The sequence below is a fragment of the Myxocyprinus asiaticus genome, chromosome 25, assembly GCF_019703515.2.
Source record: "Myxocyprinus asiaticus isolate MX2 ecotype Aquarium Trade chromosome 25, UBuf_Myxa_2, whole genome shotgun sequence".
Classification (NCBI taxonomy): domain Eukaryota; kingdom Metazoa; phylum Chordata; class Actinopteri; order Cypriniformes; family Catostomidae; genus Myxocyprinus; species Myxocyprinus asiaticus.
Window position 1 is genome coordinate 44,890,861 of NC_059368.1, and position 23,599 is coordinate 44,914,459.

Here is a 23,599-nt window from a genome sequence, read left to right on the forward strand (position 1 = left end):
CGGCTGCCCGGGAAAGCATGACCGTCATCTCCGCGTCGGCCTGAAACTGGGCGACCACGCCCAAAGGGGGAAGCCAGCCCGCTCTCCGATGCTGCACTTGATAACTCATCGTCTTCCCGGGCCCCAAATAAGAGGTCGAACTCGCCCTGAGACGAGCCGGCGGTCTCATCCGAGAGTCCAACCAGGGAAAGCGAGCGTGCTGATGAATGGGATGTCCGTGCGGGGTTACCCGGCTGAGGTGGTCCCACTGGAGTCCCCAAATCACCCCCAGTGCTAACCAACGCGGCCTCATACCCGTAGGTAGAAAGACCGAAGCGGGGAGCCACTGGGGTGGCTTGGTTTCTTACGAAGGCAAGCCGCGACTGCAATGTTGCCATGGTCATGTTCGCAAAATGAGGACAAGACCCATCCACGAACGAAGTCTCCGCGTGGGCAGCGCCCAGACACATCAGACAGCGATCGTGGCTGTCAGAAGTGGAGAGATAACAACCGCAACCAGGAATAACACACAAACGGAAAGGCATCTTTAAAAAGACGTTCTGTGTGTGCCGCTCTTTTAGAGTTTGAAAATATACTCTTTTTGATGTTCTGCCGAAACGCCCAGGGGCGATCTCTGCACTCCACGGATGCAGAGGGGGAGAAGCCGCTGAAATGCGGCATAAGATCCAGCAGATGAGGTGAATGAACTCGGCGGGTGAATTCAGCTCAATGAATAGAAACTCTCGGCTCTGAAGAGAAAATCTGAATGAGTGGTTGCATACCAGCTCCTTTTATACCCGTATGGCATGCAAATTCCACTCGCCAATTCCCATTGGCCTTTTTTCAAAAAGCAGAGGTGTTTGGGGCTCCCAAGAGTGACCCCTAGTGTCACTACATTGACACAACGTCGAGTGAGTGACAGATAGGGAACATGGAATTTCAGTGGTATTGGTTTGAGCTATGGAAATTTGGGTATTACACAGTATATCCCCTTAAAACATCGACATTTTTCCATGAATGAAGTTGTTTCACATTTGAGCATTGCATTACAATTCTTGACCAGTGTGCAATGCTTCTTGACCAAGCAATGCAGTAGATTGATGTTTTGCTTCACAGAGTTCAATGCATTGAAGAGCATTGATGCGACTCCTATGAAAAAGCCTTTCAGGGATAGTTCACCCTGTCATTCTGCCTGACATCTCATGTTGTGTTTTACAGAATAAAGAACAACATGAGGGTGAGTAAATGATTACATTGTTTTCATTTGTGGATGAATTGTCCCTTTTAGTTTCTTATGTTACTAAACACATGGAGCACTGGCAAATCAGCCTGGTTTCTAATGGGAATAACTTGTGTATTCATTCAGAAAGTCAGCTTAACGAATGTGCTGACAAAACAGTCAACATTAGCCGAGAGGACACTTCTGAGAGTCTGAATTTCTGTGAGCTGGATTAAAAATCCATACAGTTGTATAAAATAAAACACTAAAGCACTTGACATACTTGTCAGGTATTGATTCTCTGTGCATAATCTGAAAAACTTCAACGGGGATAAAAAAAAAAAAGCTGTCCGAAGACAATACCTGTCCGCTGTAAATAGATTTTGTAGGGAGTCTGCAAAATAAGCACACTGCACACATTTCGCAGCTGCTGTGATAAGCAACTTGCGTCTGCGGCCGAAGCTTTGATTTAACATAGACATCCAGTAAGACGCTCAGTGACCTGTCAGCAACTAAAGGCAGATAGAGCTCTGTAGAAGGGGAAATGTACCATCTTGTCCCACGTGTGAAAGGCCAATTCAGACATGTTTTTAATTTAAAAGACGACATGTTTTCACCAATAAATTGTTTGTTTGCTTGCGGCAGAGAATCTCTGACTGCTTGCGGCTTCTCTTCTTGTCAGGCAGTCTCAATGATTAGTATTTCAAGATCTATGCACCATGTTACAGGGCTCCAAACTAACATGTGAGTGGTCCCAAGTTCTGCAGATGGTGGCACCAGCACCTGATTTGGTAGCACATGTGGGAGGGTGGGTTCTGGGGCCAATAAAATAAAAAATTTAACAACAGAAACAAATAAAAAGTTTTGATTTTATTGTTGTATTGAACAAATAAGTGCTATTTTAACCTCCTGAGACTCAAGCGTGACTGCTGTGTGCATTTTCCATTTCTCTTTTTGGTCTGTAACTAGTAGCACCAAATACACAAGCAATTAAAAAAAAAAAAAAAAAAAACATTTAAGAGCAAAAATTGATGTCCTCATATGGGGACAGTGGGACTAAGTTGTGAAATTTTAAATAATACCAATCAATAGAAAGTCCAATTTTTTAAAATCAAATAGTTTATTATGTGTCCAGGAGTGTTGGTTATTCATGTTTTTGAGACGTTATAGACGTTACAGCTGATTTTCTGTAAAGCTACTAGGGAACAAGGTGCATTGGGAAAAGCACAGATAAAAAACTATACAAATAAAAATAATCTGACTTGATTTGACTTTTATGAGACAATGTTTTTTTTTTTCTACTTTGGCAACAAAATCTCAAAATTCTCTCTTTGCACTGTCAAACATACAAGTGATAGCCAGTGCTAAATCATTTTACCAATCAGAAATTAGCATAATTAATTCTTATTCAAAGTAATGGCCAGCATCATCCAATCACTGCCAACCATGTAAAATTGATAAATTGATCAAATTTAATAAATGGCATATCGGATGAAACTAGAGACTAGGGTTGCTCCGATACCAAAATTTTGTCTTCAGTACGATACCAGCCCTGGTACCTCGGTATCAATACTAAATCGATACTATAATCAACAAATAAAAAGCCTCAGATTTTTTTATGAAATTACACAGAAAATGACTTGAATAAAAGAACTGCATAAAGTCTCACAGATTCAAATGATGCATTTTCTGTTTAAGTTTTTCTGGATTCCATGTTAACTGTTTTAATTAAATGTTATGATCAAATGGTGTTTAATCAAATTGATACATACAGTTTTAATGAAATAAAAATATCATAATTATTATTTTTTTTATTATTGTAATTTTATTTTTTGTAAAATAAAATGTTGCACAACAGAGCTTCACAGTATTAATGAAAACTAATGAAAAAAATCTGACTACCTGTGGCACAAGGCTGCTTGTGTTTGTGATATTGCTTACAGATAATAATAATAATAATAACAATAATAATAATACAACCATTTAATATTATATAATTGTTATTCTGAGTATTATTGCTACTTTTTGAATATTACATTTTTATACAGTAGTTTATTTTTCTGTCTTCAATTTCACGCATCCAGCTGAATAGAGCTTTCATGTTAGCGGGACTTTTATTTTGACAGACCTTTAAGTTCTTCCTGTTTTTATGGGTTAGTTATATCAAACTTCCCATTAATGCTTTTATACTCCCATCATGACTCTTGAGATGAAATCTCTGAGCTGCACCGGAGTTCATTTAAGTGTTCACAGCCGTTTATACTGTAAACACACTGCATGAAAATCAAGCACCAGCAGTGTGTGTTGCGTTTGTGTGTGTGTGGTGTGGTGTGGTGTGGTGTGGGGGGGGATTGTATTCTGTAGCGTGCAACACATGTAACTGTATATTATGTAATTAAATTACATCCTTCTACTGTTTAAAAATCACACTTGGCCATATCCAGAGGTTTTTTTAATTTTATTTTCGAATTGTCATTGATTTAATCTCAGAACTGTCACATCTCATATAATTTTGCTAATGACAGCATAATGTATTATGGTACCAAAATTAGCAACAAGATGATATCATACCGTTTAAATTTTTTTGGTATCGTGGACTCTGCAGAACTTCATTAGTACCAGTAAACTACGCAACCCTACTAGAGACTCTTTTGACTCAAACAGGTTTCAATGTAAAAACTTTATGAGGTTTCTCACCAGATGTAGTTTTGTTGCCGTTTCTCTCAAAGACAAACTCAGCTGTGTTCGCTGCCATGTTGTTTTGTCACATGAGTCGGTGCATCAAAATATTAACCCGTTACTGACAGCACAGAGTCTTCTGAACTGAAATTATTCAGTTGAAATGAAATTGAATAAAGCATAGTGTATAGTAAAGACTCATATCGATCGGCCACCGATCGGTATCGGCCGATTTTCACGTTTTAGGACTCGATTGGTGATCAGTAATTTGGCCAATCGCATAAACGAATCACTCATGCTACAGAAGACGTGCGGCTCCTTTAAGACTTCAGCAGCACTGTCATGGCATAACGGAATCGGAGTGTGGGGAATACATAGTGTTGTAAGACAACAAACTTGATTCAGCAGTTAAGAACCATGCAGTGGGAGAGGTATGGCGAATATGAAAAGTTTGTGTACTGTACTGTTAATGTGGCGTTTCACACGCTACAAGGCAAAGGGAAAACAGTGCGAGCTGTGAAACGGTCCTTATTATCGTTCATGGCGGCAGCTTCTCTGTTTCCGCCCGGCATTGCCATCTCAGTAATAACGCGAGTTACATGATGTGGTGTAATTCAAACATTTTTATTAAATATCTCCCGATTAAACAGCATAAACAATAGTAGCACCTGTAGAGTCTCCACTTTACTTTCATCTCTTGCCCATATGAGAGAGTGCATGTTCCTCTCATTAAAGTTCAAGCAGCAACAAGTGAAAAATGGACTAATAATACAATCATCCAACTAAATGAAAAGGCAGGGAAGGAGGTAATTGGGAAACAAGTTTTCTTCCAGGATAACCGTGTATGTGACTTGATTCATTCATCCTTCACAAAGATGAATCTGCCCAATTCCAGCCTTGCTGAAGCACCCCCAGATCATCACCGATCCTACACCAAATTTCAAGGTGGGTGAGAGACACTGTGGCTTGAAGGCCTCTCCAGGTCTCCGTCTAACCATTAGACAACCAGGTGGAGGATCAATGATGATCTGTGGGTGCTTCAGCAAGGCTGGAATCGGGCAGATTCATCTCTGTGAAGGATGCATGAATCAAGCCACATACAAGGTTATCCTGGAAGAAAACTTGCTGCTCTGACAATGTTCCCCAACTCTGAGGATTGTTTTTTCCAGCAGAACAATGCTCCATGCCACACAGCCAGATCAATCAATGTGTGGATGGAGGACCACCAGATCAAGACCTTGTCATGGCCAGCCCAATCTCAAGACCTGAACCCCATTGAAAACCTCTGGAATGTTATCAAGAGGAAGGTGAATGGTCACAAGCCATCAAACAAAGCCGAACTGCTTGAATTTTTGTACCTTGAGCTGCTTGGAGTGGCATAAAGTCACCCAACAGCAATGTGAAAGACTGGTACAGAGCATGCCAAGATGCATGAAAGCTGTGATTGAAAATCAGGGTTATTCCACCAAATATTGATTTCTGAGCTCTTCCTAAGTTAAATCATTAGTATTATGTAGTTTAAAAATGAATATGAACTTCTTTGCATTATTCGAGGTCTGAAAACACTGCATCTTCTTTGGTATTTTGACCAGTTGTCATTTTCTGCAAATAAATGCTCTACAATAATGACAATATTTTTATTTGGAATTTGGGAGAAATGTTGTCAGTACTTTATAGAATAAAACAAAAATTTAGATTTTACTCAAACACATACCTATAAATAGTAAATCCAGAGAAACTGATAATTTTGCAGTGGTCTCTTAATTATTTCCAGAGCTATATATATATATATACCATGGTCTGTTCTAATACTTGATTCTGATTGGCTGGAATGTGTGCTGTTCAAACCGTTGAATGCACAGGTAGTTCTGGTCAGTTTTAATCACCGTTCGATATTAATTCGCTGTTTGTAACCATAGCAACATAACATTACAGAGCAAGCAGAGTGAGCAATAGCAATTGAAAACATTTCCCAACCACTTTCATAAGCAATATAATGGAATTCAGCTTGTTTTGCACAGAGGGTGAGAGAAGTATATCAGGACCTATTAAATGCGTCTTTCGCTGTCCAGCAAGGCAATGCAAGACGACTTAAACTGTAATGTGTTGTTTAATGTTATGTTGCTTTGCTGAAGTGCTCACACATCTCTGACTCAAACGCTGAAGATGCACTGTTTGTTTACAAAATGCAGGCAGCATTTTGCGATGAAACGCTACAGTGCAAGGACAAACTGTGAATTCATTCTTAATTCAGTCAATCGTGCAGCCTTGATGGATACCATACAGATGTCTCAGAGTTCAAAATCTGCAGGTTCCAGAGTGTTTTGAATGGTTTTCCCTTTATCGTACAGTAAGTGCTACTTTTACTGTCACTGCCATGTTTGTAACATCGTTAAATAATACATTTCCTCTGGAGTTCCAGTCCCTCTACATTCTGTGGATATTATTATTTCTGGATTGTGCATTTAAATTCACAGTTTTGACCAAGTGTGTGGTCGCACTACTTTTTCTCTTTGTCTGATTTAGAACAGGCGGAGCTGTAGAGCTAACGACACTTAGATAAAATTAACTGTTGTTTTTTATTCTATCAGTTATAGTTTGTGCTGCAAAAAAGTCTATGACATCTGTAAATAATCAATGCTGGCAAGTGACCATAGTATAAGCGGGATAATCCACGGCTAGGTGGTTATTCGCCTCCACAACGCACATTTAAAATCATTTAACACACACCTAGCCATGAATTATCCCTTACATATATGTATGTATGTATGTATGTATGTATGTTTATCATGATTCAGTTCGGTTCACGGTTAAGCCTGAATCAAGAAAAGTTAAGATTTAATTTTTTTTTATTTAATTTTTTTTTATTGTATTTTTTATGATTACTTTAAAGAGATATGCAAAACAGTTCCTTTGCTTTAAAATGTAACTAAATTGTTCTTAAAATTATAGACCTTATTCATGAAAGCACCATCTTTGATTTTTAATGGGAATGACAACGAGGCTCATGTTGTCTAGATCTTTGTATACTGGATGTTCTTGGACAGATATCTTTTCAATGTTTTGTCTGCAGAACAATCCAAAAACACTTTAAACTGCAGTACAGCCCATTGAAGAGACTGTAAGTCTATCCCACACAGTCTCGTTGTCATTCCTATTAAAAATTAAAGATGGCACTAGCGTGAATAAGATCTATTGTTCTTAAAAGTTCTAAATGATTAATCAGAGATGTACTGGGACTAAAATCAGCCCAGAACAGAGTAATGGTGACACCAAATGGAAAATGTGTAATTCTGCATACTGAAAATACGGAATTATTTTATATACATAGGCTGCTTACACACTTTCACTGATTGCATTAATGTAAAATATTATAAATAAAAAAAAATATTTTTCTTGAATAATATTGTCTGTGATTACATCTAAATATTCTTTTCAAAACTACATATTTAATGGAAGTGCATGCTTATCCAGTTAAATAATAATAATTTACTGATTAAATCAAATCAGACATGACATTTGATATTAGGATTGTATTCCCCCATAGCTCTGTTATAAATAATATCCTGCATTATATACAGTAGATTACAGTGGCGGGCCATGCATTTTAAGTTTAGGCATTCAGTGTGAGTCATGCCATTAAGTAAACACAATTTCATACATTGTCACAGCTAACTAATAATACCAATTGACATTTTAAAAACATCTCCATGAACGAAAGCCAAAACTTGAAAGGACGCTCAAGCAAGCCTAATTTTAACTGCAGCATGACTGTTTTGTGAAATGAACATCTCCCGAACAGACACTCAAAAATCATAATTTTTCATATGAAACTACCAAGGAGGTCTACAATACCTGGAAAAATCTATCTAATAATATTTGCGATTTAAATGTTGCTTGCAATAAATTTCATTTCGTCAGGGTACACGGTTATGCTGCGTTCCATTCAAGTTGGATGTGGGATATTCCTACTTGATATCTCCGACCATAAATGCATTCCATTCCCCGATATTCAGAACTGCAACAATCCCGTTCGCTTAGCAGGGGTTTCTCATTAGAGATGTCTCCTAGCAACCCAACTGATAAACAATACTGCATCTGTCACGTATTCCCTGTGTTTTTGCTTAGATTTTATGTTGAAATTCTTGTTTAGTTCCTGTTTCCTGTGGTTTTGTAGTCCTTTGTAGTTTTCTGTGACGAGGCAGGCGAGAAATGAGGATCTAAATGCAGCTTTATTAACAAAAGAATAAACAAAGTAACAGAATATTAAAAAAAAAAAAAAAAAAAAAAAAAAAAAAAAAAACACGGGAAACCAAGCACAAAACATGACAACACATGTAAAGACTGACAAACTAACCAGGGGGAACAAGGGCTTAAATACACAAGGGAAAACAAGGAACACCTGGGTAAACAATCAGAGAGAACCAATCATGAAAAAAACTACAATGGACTACAAAACCACAGAAAACAGGAACTAAACAAGAATTTCAACATAAAAGTCTAAGCAAAAACACAGGGAATACGTGAGCATTTGTGCTTCAGGTGCACAATTATCAAAAGAGATTATAATGTTTTATATATCTGTTTCTGCAGGCATTTGTTAAACAAGTTTTAATATCATGTAATGTGGAAACGAACTCATTTATCGATATTATTAATAAAGTGAATGTTTCTCACTTGCTTTGTATATCTCCCTGAGTGTCGACATGTTTGTGTGACATCATGCACCTGCATCTCGGTGAAATCGGAGTTGAGAATTTCTGCACGAGCCTACAAGTTGTAATTCTGAATTCAAGATTTATTCCATTGCACTTTTCCTAGTAGGAAGTTGTAAAATCCAACTTTCCGAGTTGAATGGAACGCAGCACTACTTATCAAAACTTGATCCGACACTGAATGCTCAAGCAGCCTAATTTACACTTATAAAACTCCTGATGTTGCTAAAACAATGCAAAAAGCACTTACCAGTTTGCTTAAAGTGAAAATCAGTCCTCCTTTCCTATTTAATAAATTAAGCAATCACATGGTCATACAGAACATCTCGTGTTTTTAAATCCAGAAGGATCTCTTTCTCAGCGGCAATAACAGCAGTGATGACAGCCGACTCGTCAGCAAGATCTCGCGCTCTTCACTTTCAGATTACATCACTTAAAGCGTGATTGCATCACTCAAGGCCAGCTAGAAGGCCTCAACCGGGATATATCCTAAAGATCACACCCACCAAGAACAAGTAAATCAATCTGATTGGCTGATGAATCTGACAATCTGACTTTAGTTGCCCATTCATTTGCACTGTTGAGGGATTCTGAAGAAATTCTGAAGGTCTGACGGGGTGGAGCTAAAACTCACGCTGCTTTGGGCATTCGATTTGTGAAACAGTTGTCACACTTTGCTTGTAAGCACCAAGGAATCAATTCTGACTGGATAAACTTTTAGTTTTTCTCTATTTGTTTGTAGATTAATTAAGATTGGAAAGCGATTAAAAATACATCGGCAAAAAGGTGATTGAGAATGAAAGGATGAAAAATATGTATTTATTTGGCATGTTAGGCCAGCAGAGAAGGCTTTGCTGGCCCTGAGAAATTGCCACTGGTAGATTAATGTGGCACTATCACTAAAATCAGCCTCAGCTTTTTGTTCTTGGCTGACAGTAGTGGTACCTGACGTGGTTTTTTGCTGTTGTAGCCCATCCACCTCAAGGTTCTACATGTTGTGCATTCTGAGATGCTATTCTGCTCACTACTATTGTACAGAGCAGTTATCTGAGTTACCGTAGCCTTTCTCTCAGCTCCAAGCAGTCTGGCCATTCTCTGTTGACCTCTCTCATCAACAAGGTGTTTTTCGTCCACTGAACTGCTGCTCGCTGGATGTTCTTTGTTTTTCAAACCATTCTCTATACACTGTTGCATGTGAAAATCCCAGGAGGAGTTACAGAAATATTCAAACCAGCCCATCTGGCACCAACAATCATCAGAATCAGTATCAGAATGAGCTTTACTGCCAAGTATGCTTACGCATACAAGGAATTTGTCTTGGTGACAGAAGCTTCCAGTGCACAAACAATACAACAAAGACAGCGATAATAATACAAAAATAGAATAAAAATAAAAAGTGAATAGAAAATATAAGTATATATAGAAATATACAATAAGACAATATATATACAGTACTGTGCAAATGTTTTAGGCACTTGTGAAATGTTGCATAATGAGGATGTCTTCAAAAATAATACAATAAATAGTTTTCATTTATCACTTAATGTCATACAAAGTCCAGTAAACTTAAAAAAGCTAAATCAATATTTGGTGTGGCTACCTTTGCCTTTAAAACATCACCAATTCTCCTAGGTACATCTGGACACAGTTTTTCTTGGTTCTTGGCAGATAGGATGTTCCAAGCTTCTTGGAGAATTTGCCACAGTTCTGCTATCTATTTAGGTGCCGTTTACACGACAACATTTTCAACTAAAAATGGAACTTTTTATGCATTTTGGCTGTTCGTTTACACGACAATGGCGTTTTGGGGCCTGAAAACGCAAACTTTTGAATACAGGTTTCAAAGTGCAAGTTTTTGAAAACAATGCCATTACCATCTCCGTGTAAACATACAAAAACGCTAATTTGTTAAAACGATGACGTCATGCGCACGCGTATTACGTGTTACATAAAGAATTATGGATTTATACGCATCAATTTGAGATGTATAATTATCAATATGAATACTGGTGTCTGTGCAAATAACAATAATCAACAATTTATTCATTTGGAGTGTTTTGTATGGAGTGTGAACATTGTACAGTAGGCAGAACCTGCAGATTGAAAATCTTGAAATGTATTTGTATTTTAAATGTCATTTATTTAATTAATTTTATTTGATGTACCTTTACCCTGCAATTCATTCACCCACAGCTTATGTATATAGCCTATAGACAGAGATGTGATGCCATGTACAGTATTCAATGATATGCTTAGAATATGAAAACATGAGGCAGTGAAAATGCATGTTAGATCCAGTGTACACAAGACCTCTCTCTCAGTCAGAAGATATCCATATATCAGAGTTCTGTCTGATATCCAAAACCAGTCAACATCAACAGCTTGTTATGTTAACTTACTCTCCTACCAGCCCAAGAGTCAGCAGGGGGAATACAGAAGAAGGCAGCAGATGAAGTGATGGTAAAAATGAGCAGAGTTTATTGAATAATCTCGAGAGTTCAGTCTATAGGCATGCGCGCGAGTGCTTCAAAACAACGCGCGAGACATTCAAAACAACAATGGCGGACTACAGGACTGTGTTTGTGCTGCTCAAGATTTTGAGTTTATTGATGCTTCTCTAGCAAAGTAATTGTAGTAATAAAGCAACCTCATCGTCCATCCAGACAAAATTGCTCGATGCTTTCGCCATCTTCATTGTTTGTATTCACCACTCTGTGGAAGAATGCTTATGTGCGCAGGCGCGTAGTGTTTCGCCAATTACTGGCCTGGCATGTATAATACAGCATTTTTAGTCGTTTTCGCGGATCCGTGTGATCCCCGTGTGGGGATCGTTTTGACGATGTTGTCGTCTGTAAGCGAAACTTTTCAAAAACGCAAAGGAAAAACTTTTCTGTTTTCAGTACATCGTTGTCATGTAAAAGCACCCTTAGGCTGTCTCAACTGCTTCTGTCTCTTTATGTAATCCCAGACTGACACGATGTTCAGTGGGGGACTTTGTGGGGGCCATGACATCTGCAAAAGTAATGTTCAATAACATTCTATTTGCAAAAGTAATTTTTGGGAGTCTAACATTTATATTTCCTATTGACACTAAAGCTGAAGATATAAATAACCATCTTAAGACAAATGCTTTTGTGAAACATATTATGTGCCTAAAATTTTTGCACAGAACTGTATATATATATATATATATATATATATATATATATATATATATATGCATGTACAATATACAAATACAAATCTGCTATATACAGATGCAAGGGAATGTAATGTGTATTGCACACAATTATTGCTCAATGGTGCAGTTTTAACTGTTCATGAGATGGATAGCCTGAGGGAAATAACTGTTCTTGTGCCTGACAGATCTGGTGCTCAGTGCTCTGTAGCGCCGACCAGAAGGCAACAGTTCAAAGAGGTAGTGGGCTGGGTGAGTGGGGTCCAGAGTGATGTTTCCAGCCCTTTTCCTCACTGTGTGTACAGTTCTTGAAGGGAGAGCACAGGGCAACCAATAATCTTCTCGGCAGTCCGAACTCTCCTTTGTAGTCTTCTGATGTCTGAACCAAACCAGACAGTTATTGAAGTGCAGAGGACAGACCCAATGACCTCTGAGAAGAACTGTATCAGCAGCGCCTGTGGCAGGTTGAATTTCCTCAGCTGGCGAAGGAAGTACAACCTCTGCTGGGCTTTTTTCACATTGGAGCCAGTGTGGGTCTCCCACTTCAGGTCCTGAGAGATGGTAGTGCCCAGGAACCTGAATGACTCCACTGCTGCCACAGTGCTGTTTAGAATGGTGAGCAGGGTCAGTGTTGGAGTTTTCCTCCATGACACGGTCTAAATCACTGAGATCACATTTTTCCTCCATTCTGATGGTTGATGTGAACATTAACTGAAGCTCATGACCCGCATATGCATGATTTTACACATGATTTTTCATTGCATGATCTGCGCTCGCATGGCACTGGGCCATGCTGATAATTAATCCAGGCAGCGGACAGCACTGTAATAATTTGACATTATTTCCATCATGATTATTTGATCACATTTATTAATTATAAAATGGATCTCCTACAGATGTAGCTGTAACATGCTCACATTATTCCATAAATGTATGTTTTTCATCATAATCTTTCATAAAAAATATAATAAATTATAGCACCTATGACACGACTTTCCTTTTCAACTGACAACCTGTCATACACAATCTTTCACAATCCATAATAAAAAAGAAAAATTAAATAAAAGAAAACAATCAAGGTCCCTCCAGAAAAAGTCCCATCCTATATTTTATTTACTGAATATCCTGTTTTACTTGGAAATATGTCACCTGACAGAAGTTAAATGGTTTTGATGTTGACTTACAAAAACTATGGCTGAAAAAGTTCCTTGCTACAGACTGCGTTAAAAATGGCTGCGGACAATCAAAAACCTAAAACATTGTTCTGAATACAAGGAAGACAGCCACTGAAGTGCACAGGAGTGATCTCAGAGCATCAGGCTCATTTCTGCCCGGCTGATTAGATGACTGAATTCAAAGGACTGAAATATTTAATGCGGTCTTTCCAAGAATCTACAGTGTGGAAGACAAAACAAACGCTCATACTCATTAAACGTCACTTTGCATCACATCTCCATCGTTATATCCACACCGTTAATAGAGGGCGAGAAATCAGATGAAATAACGACCTGAAGTGCAAGTATTACATTCAAATCATGGGCTAGCCTTTCACGACTCCATGCGCAAATACCTTGTTAAATTCAAATTGTAGACCTTGTTTTCTCTCAGCAGTCAAAGTGTAAACCCACACACATACTTTCACACCGATTAAGTATAGTGGATTTTAACTTACACACACACAGCTGTAATCTCAATAAGCAGAAGTCCCTATTGTGCCTGAGCACTGTTTGCAAGGCTTTCTCTTTCATCGCAACATTTTACACGTAAAAACCATTTCAAAGTCAGCCCATTCATCCTCTCCAAGTGCTCTAAAAAAATGCAAAAGAAATGTTTCTGTTTGTCCTTCTATGTAATCATATTTCTGTGACAGCCTGCAATCAAATTTACTCTGAATGTACCTGGGTAAAATATATATTTTTTTTAGAAAATAAATATTTATATTTATATAAATACTTTTAAATAAGCCAAGCTTTGAGAGATGTTCAGTTTCCTGTTCAAGTGCGATTAAAACAGACTCAAAATCATATTGTGTTCGTATTAAAGGAACAGTTTGCCCAAAATGGTGAAAAACGACTTATATTTTGGTCTGTTCCTCACACAAAGCTATATATATATATATATAGATACATATAAATGGACTACCTTTAGGATACTTTTATGGTGCTTTGGTGTCGTTTTTGTAGTTTGAAATCTTCAGTCACCATTCATTGTAGCTGCATGGAAAAGAGCTGCATGATGACAGAATTGTCAATTTCAGGTGAACTGTTCCATTAACGCTTGATGTTGTTAAAATGCAATGCTGCGGTTCAAAGGCGTGCCAACATGCAGCTCATTTGCGCTTCTGATGAGAAGGGTATAGCTGCAGGCATTGCTCCAAAAAGGGGCGGTCGCTCCAAACTGCCACTGAAGATATACTGTAGGGAGCTCCTTATCTAACCCTGTCCCTAACCTTAACCGTGCGTGGAAGTGATGCCCCCATTTGGAGTTGGCGCAATCCCCTTTTGGAGTAACCCCGCCCTCTTTTGGAGATTCCACCCCCATTTGAAGGTCTCCGGCCTGCAGCTTACTTCTGGGTGACAGTGTGGCACATCGGGGCGAGGTCACTGGGTCAATTACTCAGACACAGATGCCCTGGACAGATGTTTATGATGATGATGATAAGGGCATGGATTTACGACTCACCTTTCTCAGCGTGTCCCATTTGAGCTGCGTCCAGAGAAAGAGAAAGACAGCGATATCACGGATTAGCTCGCTCATTTCCGAGCATTCAAAGCGAGCTCTGATCCCCCTCTTCATTTCTATAACACACTGGCATAATTACACTAGTCGCTAATCAATCTCGGGCTCCTGTAATTTGCCATTTGTCATCCGTTGTTTTTGATTACTCTAATAGAATTAATCCGAGGGTTAGACTCACTGATTAATTAATCAGCAATTACACAGACAGCTGTATCACCCCCCTCCACCAACCCCAGCAGACGGAGCTGTGAAATGGGTTACAGTAAGACAGATGTGAACATCAAACCAAAAGATTATACAGCAATAACACAGGTTATATGCGCTGTATAATATCAGTTTGAGCAGAGGCAAAACTTGCACAATTAATACATTATGTCAGATTAAAAAAGGCACAGTTTTCCTTCATTTCTGCATCTGACCCCTGAGATGCAGAAATGAAATTTTCTGTAATTTTTGTAATAATTACAAACAAATAATACAAACAATAATAACACTACAAGTCTGACAGCTGATTTACAGATTGTAAAGCAAAATTTGCTCTTGTTTAATGATTTGTAATGCGAGATTTGAGTGTGCACTTGAAAAACAACTCTTTGTCAAAGCTTTTTCTCTAACATCATTCTGGACAGAAATCATACCCCTCTCATTTGCATGCATTTAAAACAGCTCTAACACTACTTTTAGCATCACGAACAAATCTAACAACAACCAATCACTTTCAATCTAAATCGCTTGCTTTGTAAAGACATACAGTAACAATGAAAGTGATAATCATTTTATTTGGGCTCAACTGAATGCATACCATATGGTCACAAATGCGCTCCAACTGATCACACAAATACTCCTATAATAAAATAATATACCAATGAAAACTGAATCTGACTCATGTTTAGAAACTGAACAAGCATTATTACATGACGCATTTATAAAGCAAAGCAGCTCGTGCATTTTTAAATACAGAGCTGGAAAAGTTTATCAGGTTGATCGCACCTTTCCCAAGTAAAATATACATATACAGTATACAATGCATGTGTACTGGAATTCTATTGGAATTTTTTGAATTATTCGATCCTATATAACCGATCCTATCGGAAACAAGATATAAATATAAACACATTCTTGACAGATTTTTTTTATTTTTTATTATTCTTAAAGGATTCGTAGAATCCTATTAGATATTACTTAGGCTACTCTTTCTTAGAACTTGGAATAACGTTATTAAGGATCTATAAGACTTTATAAATACTGAAAGATTTTTCTTTAAATTCCATGTGACGTCCCACAGTGGCACTTCATTCTAAATACGAATCCTAATGGGAACGGTTAGAAAAGATCAATAATTTGTGTTTTGTCTTATGTTGGAAAGAAAATCCACAATTGGGATCGTTTAGGATTGCTTCCCAACACGACATACAATTCCTATAGGATTCTGGACAAGCGTTCATCTGCGCGCGGTGAACTCATTTCACTCCGTCACTGATACCTGAGCGCTCCCTGTTCTCTAACACACACATTTCACCTCGTAAGTGAGCTTCTGTTGTCTGAACACACGCTCGTGGTACGAACGCATGAAAGGCAACACTCGCGTTAACTTTTCCTCATTCCGCTCCGCGTATCGTTAAAGGTGAGATCTTCAGGCACTTACCGTGTGTGTACTGGGCTCCTGCTCTTCCTAACGCGGTGTGCAGGAGTAATATGCTTAAAATCAAGGTATCCATATCCGTCGGCTGAGTTGAGAAAGTTTGTAAAAGTGTTGGGAAATGTTCCTTATTCCAGCAGATCCGCGCGCCCCATGCTCTCTCTCTCTCTCTCTCTCTCTCTCTCTCTCTCTCTCTCTCTCTCTCTCTCTCTCGCTCTCTCTATCTCTCTCCGTGCCTCGCGCTCGCTCGGATACTTTGTTGCGCTGCAAGCGGCGAGAGAGAAAGTGCGCGACGTCACCAGCGCCGTGGCGATTCACGAGTGGACAAGCGCCCTCTACTGACAACACGCTCGCTCGCAACCTCTGCAACTTTCTACAGTTTGTTCGGCGCTGTAAGTGATTTGTTTTTATAACACACACATACCCGTCACTATCACATGACAGATATCAGTGAAATGGATGTCCTGAGTCATAACACCTGTTTCTATGACGGCACTATCCTCTAAAAACAGAAAGTCAAAAGAACGAATCAGGGGAGAGGCCAATGCTTTTCAGACAACTGGTCGGAAATGCTTTCTGCCTGTCAATCATTTTGCGTGTTTGGGTTTACTGATACGGGATTGGCTGGTTTGTTTTTTGAGGGCGGGGTTTTGGACAGAAGGATAGGGGCGGTTATAATTTTTATTTTATTTTATTTTATTTTATTATTATATATTTTTTTTTAAAGAACGCTATTATCAATAAAAAACAATGCAAAGATTTGCACTGTAACAAGTACGAGGGATGACGTGAAGGTACAAAGGGAGAAAAATAAGACAAAAATGGAAAACATAACCCAAAATCATTCCGCTTTCCATAATGGACATTACAATATAATTTAAAAGTAAAGAAAAAACAGGGATGTTTTAAAAGTAAAGAAAATAAAATAAAAATAAAATTGTAATCTATGCTATACGTTCACAGGGCTTCTGATATATATATATATATATATATAATAAAATACATAATAATAAACAACAAATAATAACTCAACACATTAATAATAATTTAATAATTCATTTAAGAATTAAAATTAATGCATTATTTCACTTTCCCACAACGCTGCAAACTACACAGTTTTGAAGCTTTGAATAAATATTTTTTATTTTTATTTTATTTTTATTATTTTTTTTAAATTATTTATATTGGGAAGCCTATATTTTGTATTTTGATCTGCTGTTGGTCAAATGTTTTTTCGTTATGCATACTGGTTGAGAGTTCAGCAAACATGCTAAATTGAGTATCACAACGGACAGGTTATGATGTCACATGCAAGGGATTTTGGTTTTAATAAATCATAAATCACAAATAATATTATATTCAAAATGGTAAAATACACTGTCTAGTGTCTACTTAGTTTCTTGCAGCAATAAAAACTCAAACAGTGTGTGACATTCCCATCTTCTAATGGTACACCTCTTCTCATCATATGAATTCGCAGGTCAAAGTTCAACAAACTTGAACTTTCGCCCACTGCAGAATGCACAATTTCTTCGCATGAGCTTGCGTTTCCGGTCTCCCGTGTTCAGAAGAGAATCCAATTTAAATGGAAGTGATGTGCAAAGTGAAGTGTGACAGTACCATAAACTTTTATGTGCAGTGGAAGACGAAACCTCTTTCCATGGTCTTGGTATCCACTCTCCCACGTTTGCATGCATAGCGAACTAAGGGTAAAGGATAGCGTGACCGCACCTTTGTGTGCCATTTATTATTATTTTATTTTTTTTAATTTTTATTGAAAGCAGAAGCCCTACAGCATGACATTTTATCCTGTTGCCGATATCCATTGTGTGGTACAAATACCCCATTGACTTACATTGTTAGGTTTCGTTCACAAAGAACGTGTTTGTGCATCTGTCTGCGCTGTTTTTTTAATTGCATTTCGAAACCGCTTTCCATTATTGCACACTTTGGAAAACGATGACGTTAGGAAACTAAAAGTGAAGTTTTAAAACAATACATTTTTTGTGTGGGTGTGGACATCAGCTATGATGTTATCACAATATGTGCATTCTGATTTGTGATTTGATGATGTCATCTGTTGTGCATTTAATTGCATACTGAATTGTGCTAGCCTTGTTCATCATGCCAATAAAGCTTATTTGATTTAAATGCATTGGGAAAGGGAAAATGAAAAACGTCGTATAGTTTGCAAAAACACAAGTGTTTTTATGGATACATCATGCACATGTGTTTTGCTATTGTACAACTGATGTAACTGTAACAGCTGCAACATTGCACAAGCTATGAGATCACGAGGTCAAAGATCATCACCTCCTCAGACCTCACCGTGCACCAGTCGCACCTCTAACTGTGCTCAACTGCACTCAACACATTGGAGTGATCTAATGCGCATATTAAATGCACTAGATACAATGCATGTGCATCAGATACAATTATTTACTTCAGATGCATGCATGCAGAGCACTGCAGAGAGGAGTGGGTGTGCTAGAGTCCGTCTGGGGTCGGGAGAAGTTGAGGGATGAGGGATTAAAGGCTTTTCCACGCCCGCAGCGAAGAGATGGAGAAGTGTACGCCAGTTTCAGGTGTTAGCGATGTTTGGCTGGTGTACAAACAGCGTCTCTTCTCTCGCTGAACCTGAGAGCACTGGAGAAATGCGATACAGCACTAACAAAAGCAGACAGAGGAGGAGGAGAGAGAGAAAGAGGGTAGAAAAAGTAAGAATATACCCCAAATAACAAAGTGAGTGATTGAGCCGCTCGAGGGTGCAGGTATTGCAGAAATGAAAGAGAAAAAAACACAGAGGAGTGCTTCAAACTGTCGCTTATAAACAAGGTTATACTTACATATTACCAAAGGAATAAAGGTAGGCCAGGTTTATTTATTTATTTAATTTTTTATTTTATCCCCTTTTCTCCCAATTTGGAATGGCCAAGTCCCACTACTTACTAGGTCCTCGTGGTGGCGTGGTGGGAAGTTGTGCATGGATCACGGAGAGTAGCATGAGCCTCCACATGCTGTGAGTCTCCGTGGTGTCATGCACAATGAGCCATGTGATAAGATGCGCGGATTGATGGTCTCAGAAGCGGAGGCAACTGAGACTTGTCCTCCACCATCCGGATTAAGGTGAGTAACCGCGCCAACATGAGGACCTAGTAAGTAGTGGGAATTGGGCATTCCAAATTGAGAGAAAAAAGGAATAAAAAATTATAATAAAAAATAAATAAAAAAAAGCTTGCTGAGCTACCCAGACCCCCAGTAGGCCAGTTTTATTAAAATAATAATGTTTTTCATCTCACTCTCCCTCTAGTTTTCCCAGTTTGGAGCAAAGAGACTACGTTCACACAGCAGCAGAATATGGTTGTCAGTCCCATTTGGAGTTCTGAATACAGTTCTGTTCATACACAGTTATAAATGAAAGTGATAACCACATTCTATAACTGAAGTGTCTCCCTTGCACTAACTGTGCGTAAGGTCTCACTTAGGTTGGAACGAAATGTTCAAACTAAGAGCTTAGAAACGACTAGTTAGTTTATAACTATTTCAGTGCTTAAAAGGATAGTTCACCTAAAAATGAAAATTCTCTCATCAATTACGCACCCTTATGCCATCCCAGATGTGTATGACTTTCTTTCTTCTGCAGAACACAAATGAAGATTTTTAGAAGAATATTTCAGCTCTGTAGGTCCATACAATGGAAGTGAATGGTGACTAGAACTCAGAATGTCCAAAAAGCACATAAAGGCAGCATAAAAGTAATCCATAAGACTCCAGTGATTAAATCAATATCTTCAGAAGCAATATGATAGGTGTGGGTGAGAAACAGATCAATATTTAAGTCCTTTTTACTACCAATCTCCACCTTTCACCTGCCCCAACCAGTTGGTGGCTGAATGTGAAAGTCACTTCCACACCAGAACTCGTTTGCGTCATTCAGAGTGTGTCATGGGAGTGGGCGGTCACTTCCTTGCTGATTTTGCGGGCTTCGTTGGCTGGGGTTCTCTGATTGGTGAAGCTTTCTCTGCTGGACCTTGGATAATGTAGTTGTTCAATGAGAATGCCGCTCTGGCTCTGATTTTAAACAATGAAGTTGAAATAACGCTGACTGATGGCTTCAAAGGAAGCATATACCATCGATGAACAACCTCAGAGCTTATGGTAGGTCTGTCTTTAAAGGTTTATAAATTAGTGTTGAAAATCAATTAGTCTATGGATAAAAAATGGGATTTTTACTTCCGGAACCATACTGTTGCGCTCTATGCTGCGGTCAGATTCTTTGTTTAGCCAATCAGATGACTCTGAGCCATCATTTGGCATGTTCACAGGGCAGGCCATATATGGGCAGCAGGAAGCTGAGTGTGGCAGTTGAAGCAGATCATTCAAGTTAAACGGCAGATAATACATTTAAAAACAGCACTTTATTATTATTGAGTACCACTACACCACTGACTACAACGCTTGTCTGCTTAATTACACATCAGTCGTCAAGCAAATAATTATAATTTTATTTATCACACATTAAATGTTTTGCACATATACAGTGAAATTATTATTATTTTGTTTTTTTCACATATCCCAGCTAAGCTGGGGTCAGAGTGCAGGGTCAGTCATGATATGGCACCCCTGGAGCAGATAGGGTTAAGGGCCTTGCTCAAGGGCCCAACAGTGGCATCTTGGCAGTGCTGGGGCTTGAACCCCCAATCTTCTGATCAGTAACCCAGAGCCTTAACCACTGAGCCACCACTGCCCCCAACAAGAACCTCTATTCTAAAAGGCCAGAGACAACCGATGGCTCGAAAATTCGACTTATCTTCCAGGTTCAGGACTACATCCTGAACAGTTCTATTGCCCATTTATTAGAGCACAATCATTATCAAATTGAATGATGGTTTTTCAGTGTTTTAGAAACTGCTTAGAGATTTAGTCTCAGCAGGATAATGCAAGTCAATTATGAATTAAATGTGAGAACAATGGCACAAATGGTCATGTAATTTGCATAGTGTTCAATCTGTCCCGCCCCCCTTCAGTCACTCTCTCATAGAGCATAAGAGGACTTCATGTGATTACAGATGTGACTGCACACTTCACATTAGTCAATAGAGCATTCCAGCTTATGCTTATGAGCTTGTGTTCCTGCTCTGTGAATGAAGCACAAAGTCAAAGGTGACCACACCTTAACAGCTACACTATATTGCCAAAAGTATTCGCTCACCCATCCAAATAATTGAATTCAGGTGTTCCAATCACTTCCATGGCCACAGGTGTATAAAATGAAGCACCTAGGCATGCAGACTGCTTCTACAAACATTTGTGAAAGAATGGGCCGCTCTCAGGAGCTCAGTGAATTCTAGCGTGGTACTGTGATAGGATGCCACCTGTGCAACAAGTCCAGTCGTGAAATTTCCTCGCTACTAAATATTCCACAGTCAACTGTCAGTGGTATTATAACAAAGTGGAAGCGATTGGGAATGACAGCAACTCAGCCACGAAGTGGTAGGCCACATAAATTGACAGAGTGGGGTCTGCGGATGCTGAGGCGCATATTGCGCAGAGGTCGCCAACTTTCTGCAGAGTCAATCACTACAGACCTCCAAAGTTCATGTGGCCTTCAGATTAGCTCAAGAACAGTGCGTAGAGAGCTTCATGGAATGGGTTTCCATGGCCGAGCAGCTGCATCCAAGCCATACATCACCAAGTGCAATGCAAAGCGTCGGATGCAGTGGTGTAAAGCACGCCGCCACTGGACTCTAGAGCAGTGGAGACGCGTTCTCTGGAGTGACGAATCACGCTTCTCCATCTGGCAATCTGATGGACAAGTCTGGGTTTGGCGGTTGCCAGGAGAACGGTACTTGTCTGACTGCATTGTGCCAACTGTGAAGTTTGGTGGAGGGGGGATTATGGTGTGGGGTTGTTTTTCAGGGGCTGGGCTTGGCCCCTTAGTTCCAGTGAAAGGAACTCTGAATGCTTCAGCATACCAAGAGATTTTGGACAATTCCATGCTCCCAACTTTGTGGGAACAGTTTGGGGATGGCCCCTTCCTGTTCCAACATGACTGTGCACCAGTGCAAAAAGCAAGGTCAATAAAGACATGGATGAGCAAGTTTGGTGTGGAAGAACTTGACTGGCCTGCACAGAGTCCTAACCTCAACCCGATAGAGCACCTTTGGGATGAATTAGAGCGAAGACTGCGAGCCAGGCCTTCTCGTCCAACATCAGTGTCTGACCTCATAAATGTGCTTCTGGAAGAATGGTCAAAAATTCCCATAAACACACTCCTAAACCTTGTGGAAAGCCTTCCCAGAAGAGTTGAAGCTGTTATAGCTGCAAAGGGTGGGCCGACGTCATATTAAACCCTATGGATTAAGAATGGGATGTCAGTGTATGTCCTGAAACACCTGTTCACCACTCTGTATACGTGTGTCATTTTTTTACTGTTAAAACAATTCCTCCTATCCCAGCTTAATGTGCAGAGAAAACTCATAAATGACACATCTCAGCTTTAATAAAATATTGAACATTTGAAAAAAATTTTAATAAACATTTGTGTTCTGAATACTTTTATTATGTGGTCACCTTAATAGCAATAAAGTACCCACTTTCAGAAAATCTGAAATGTCCCAACCAACATTTGGTCAGTTTTACTGCACAGAAAATATATTTGAACTTTGTACTATTTTTTTTATTTTCAATTTAACAACTATTAAAAGTCCTTAGTATAAATATTCATGAGTAAATTATTGTCCTACCTCTTCTGTAACAGCTCATAAACGGTGTTGTCATGTGGCACCTGTTACTTTTCTCTGCACTGTGCAGGATGCACCAATCACAGTCGTTTGTAAGATGTTTTTTTAAATAATTTTCAGGAGATTACAGGGGTGGATTTCCACTGATATCTTGTATCCAATCCTTTAAATTAATTGATTTTTCAAACATTTTTGCCAACATTTTTAATATTATCCTTGCAATATGTCCCCACCAACTTTCAAACCAAACCTACGCCCTTGATATTGTGAATATACTCAGCTACAACAATAGAGATGGGAATCTTATGGAATTGAACAATTCTGGTTCCTTAATAGTTTCATTAATTATTCTTTTTTTTTTTTTTTTTTTTACTTTTAAGGAAGAAATATTTGGAAATAATAAATGCAATTTGTTTTGAATGTACTGCCCTCAGCAGCCAAATAATGAGATGATTTCATATTTTTTTACAAAACAGATTCTTGCAAAAAAGTATGTTTACATGGACTTTTAAATTAGGATACTTTATTTATTCATTCATTTTTTGTTTTTATAAAATACCGCTAACTGCAAAAAAACTCATAATGTTTATCTTTAATTACTCTCATTCAAGTCTCACAAGCCTTAAAGGAATATTCTGGTTTTAATAAAAGTTCAACTCAGTCGATAGCATTTGTTACATAATGTTGATTAACACAAAAATTAATTTT

At 38.6% G+C, this 23,599-nt stretch overlaps 1 protein-coding gene across 6 annotated transcripts in view; it reads right to left on the reverse strand.

Annotated features, from left to right (window-relative positions):
* The window catches only part of LOC127415775 (receptor-type tyrosine-protein phosphatase kappa-like), a 300,986-nt gene extending 284,646 nt beyond the window's left edge, over positions 1–16,340 (reverse strand). For 3 of the 6 annotated variants that reach the window (XM_051654681.1, XM_051654683.1, XM_051654677.1), the window contains exons 1-2: positions 16,155–16,339; positions 14,453–14,476 (exon numbers count right to left, since the gene is read on the reverse strand). In XM_051654681.1, the coding sequence (XP_051510641.1) occupies positions 14,453–14,476; positions 16,155–16,227 (97 nt within the window). In that variant the 5' untranslated portion in view covers positions 16,228–16,339. Of the gene's footprint in view, positions 1–14,452; positions 14,477–16,154 lie in introns of all 6 variants that reach the window. The other 3 variants (XM_051654679.1, XM_051654682.1, XM_051654680.1) reach the window with 3 other exon arrangements.
* Between the last annotated feature and the right edge of the window lie 7,259 nt (positions 16,341–23,599).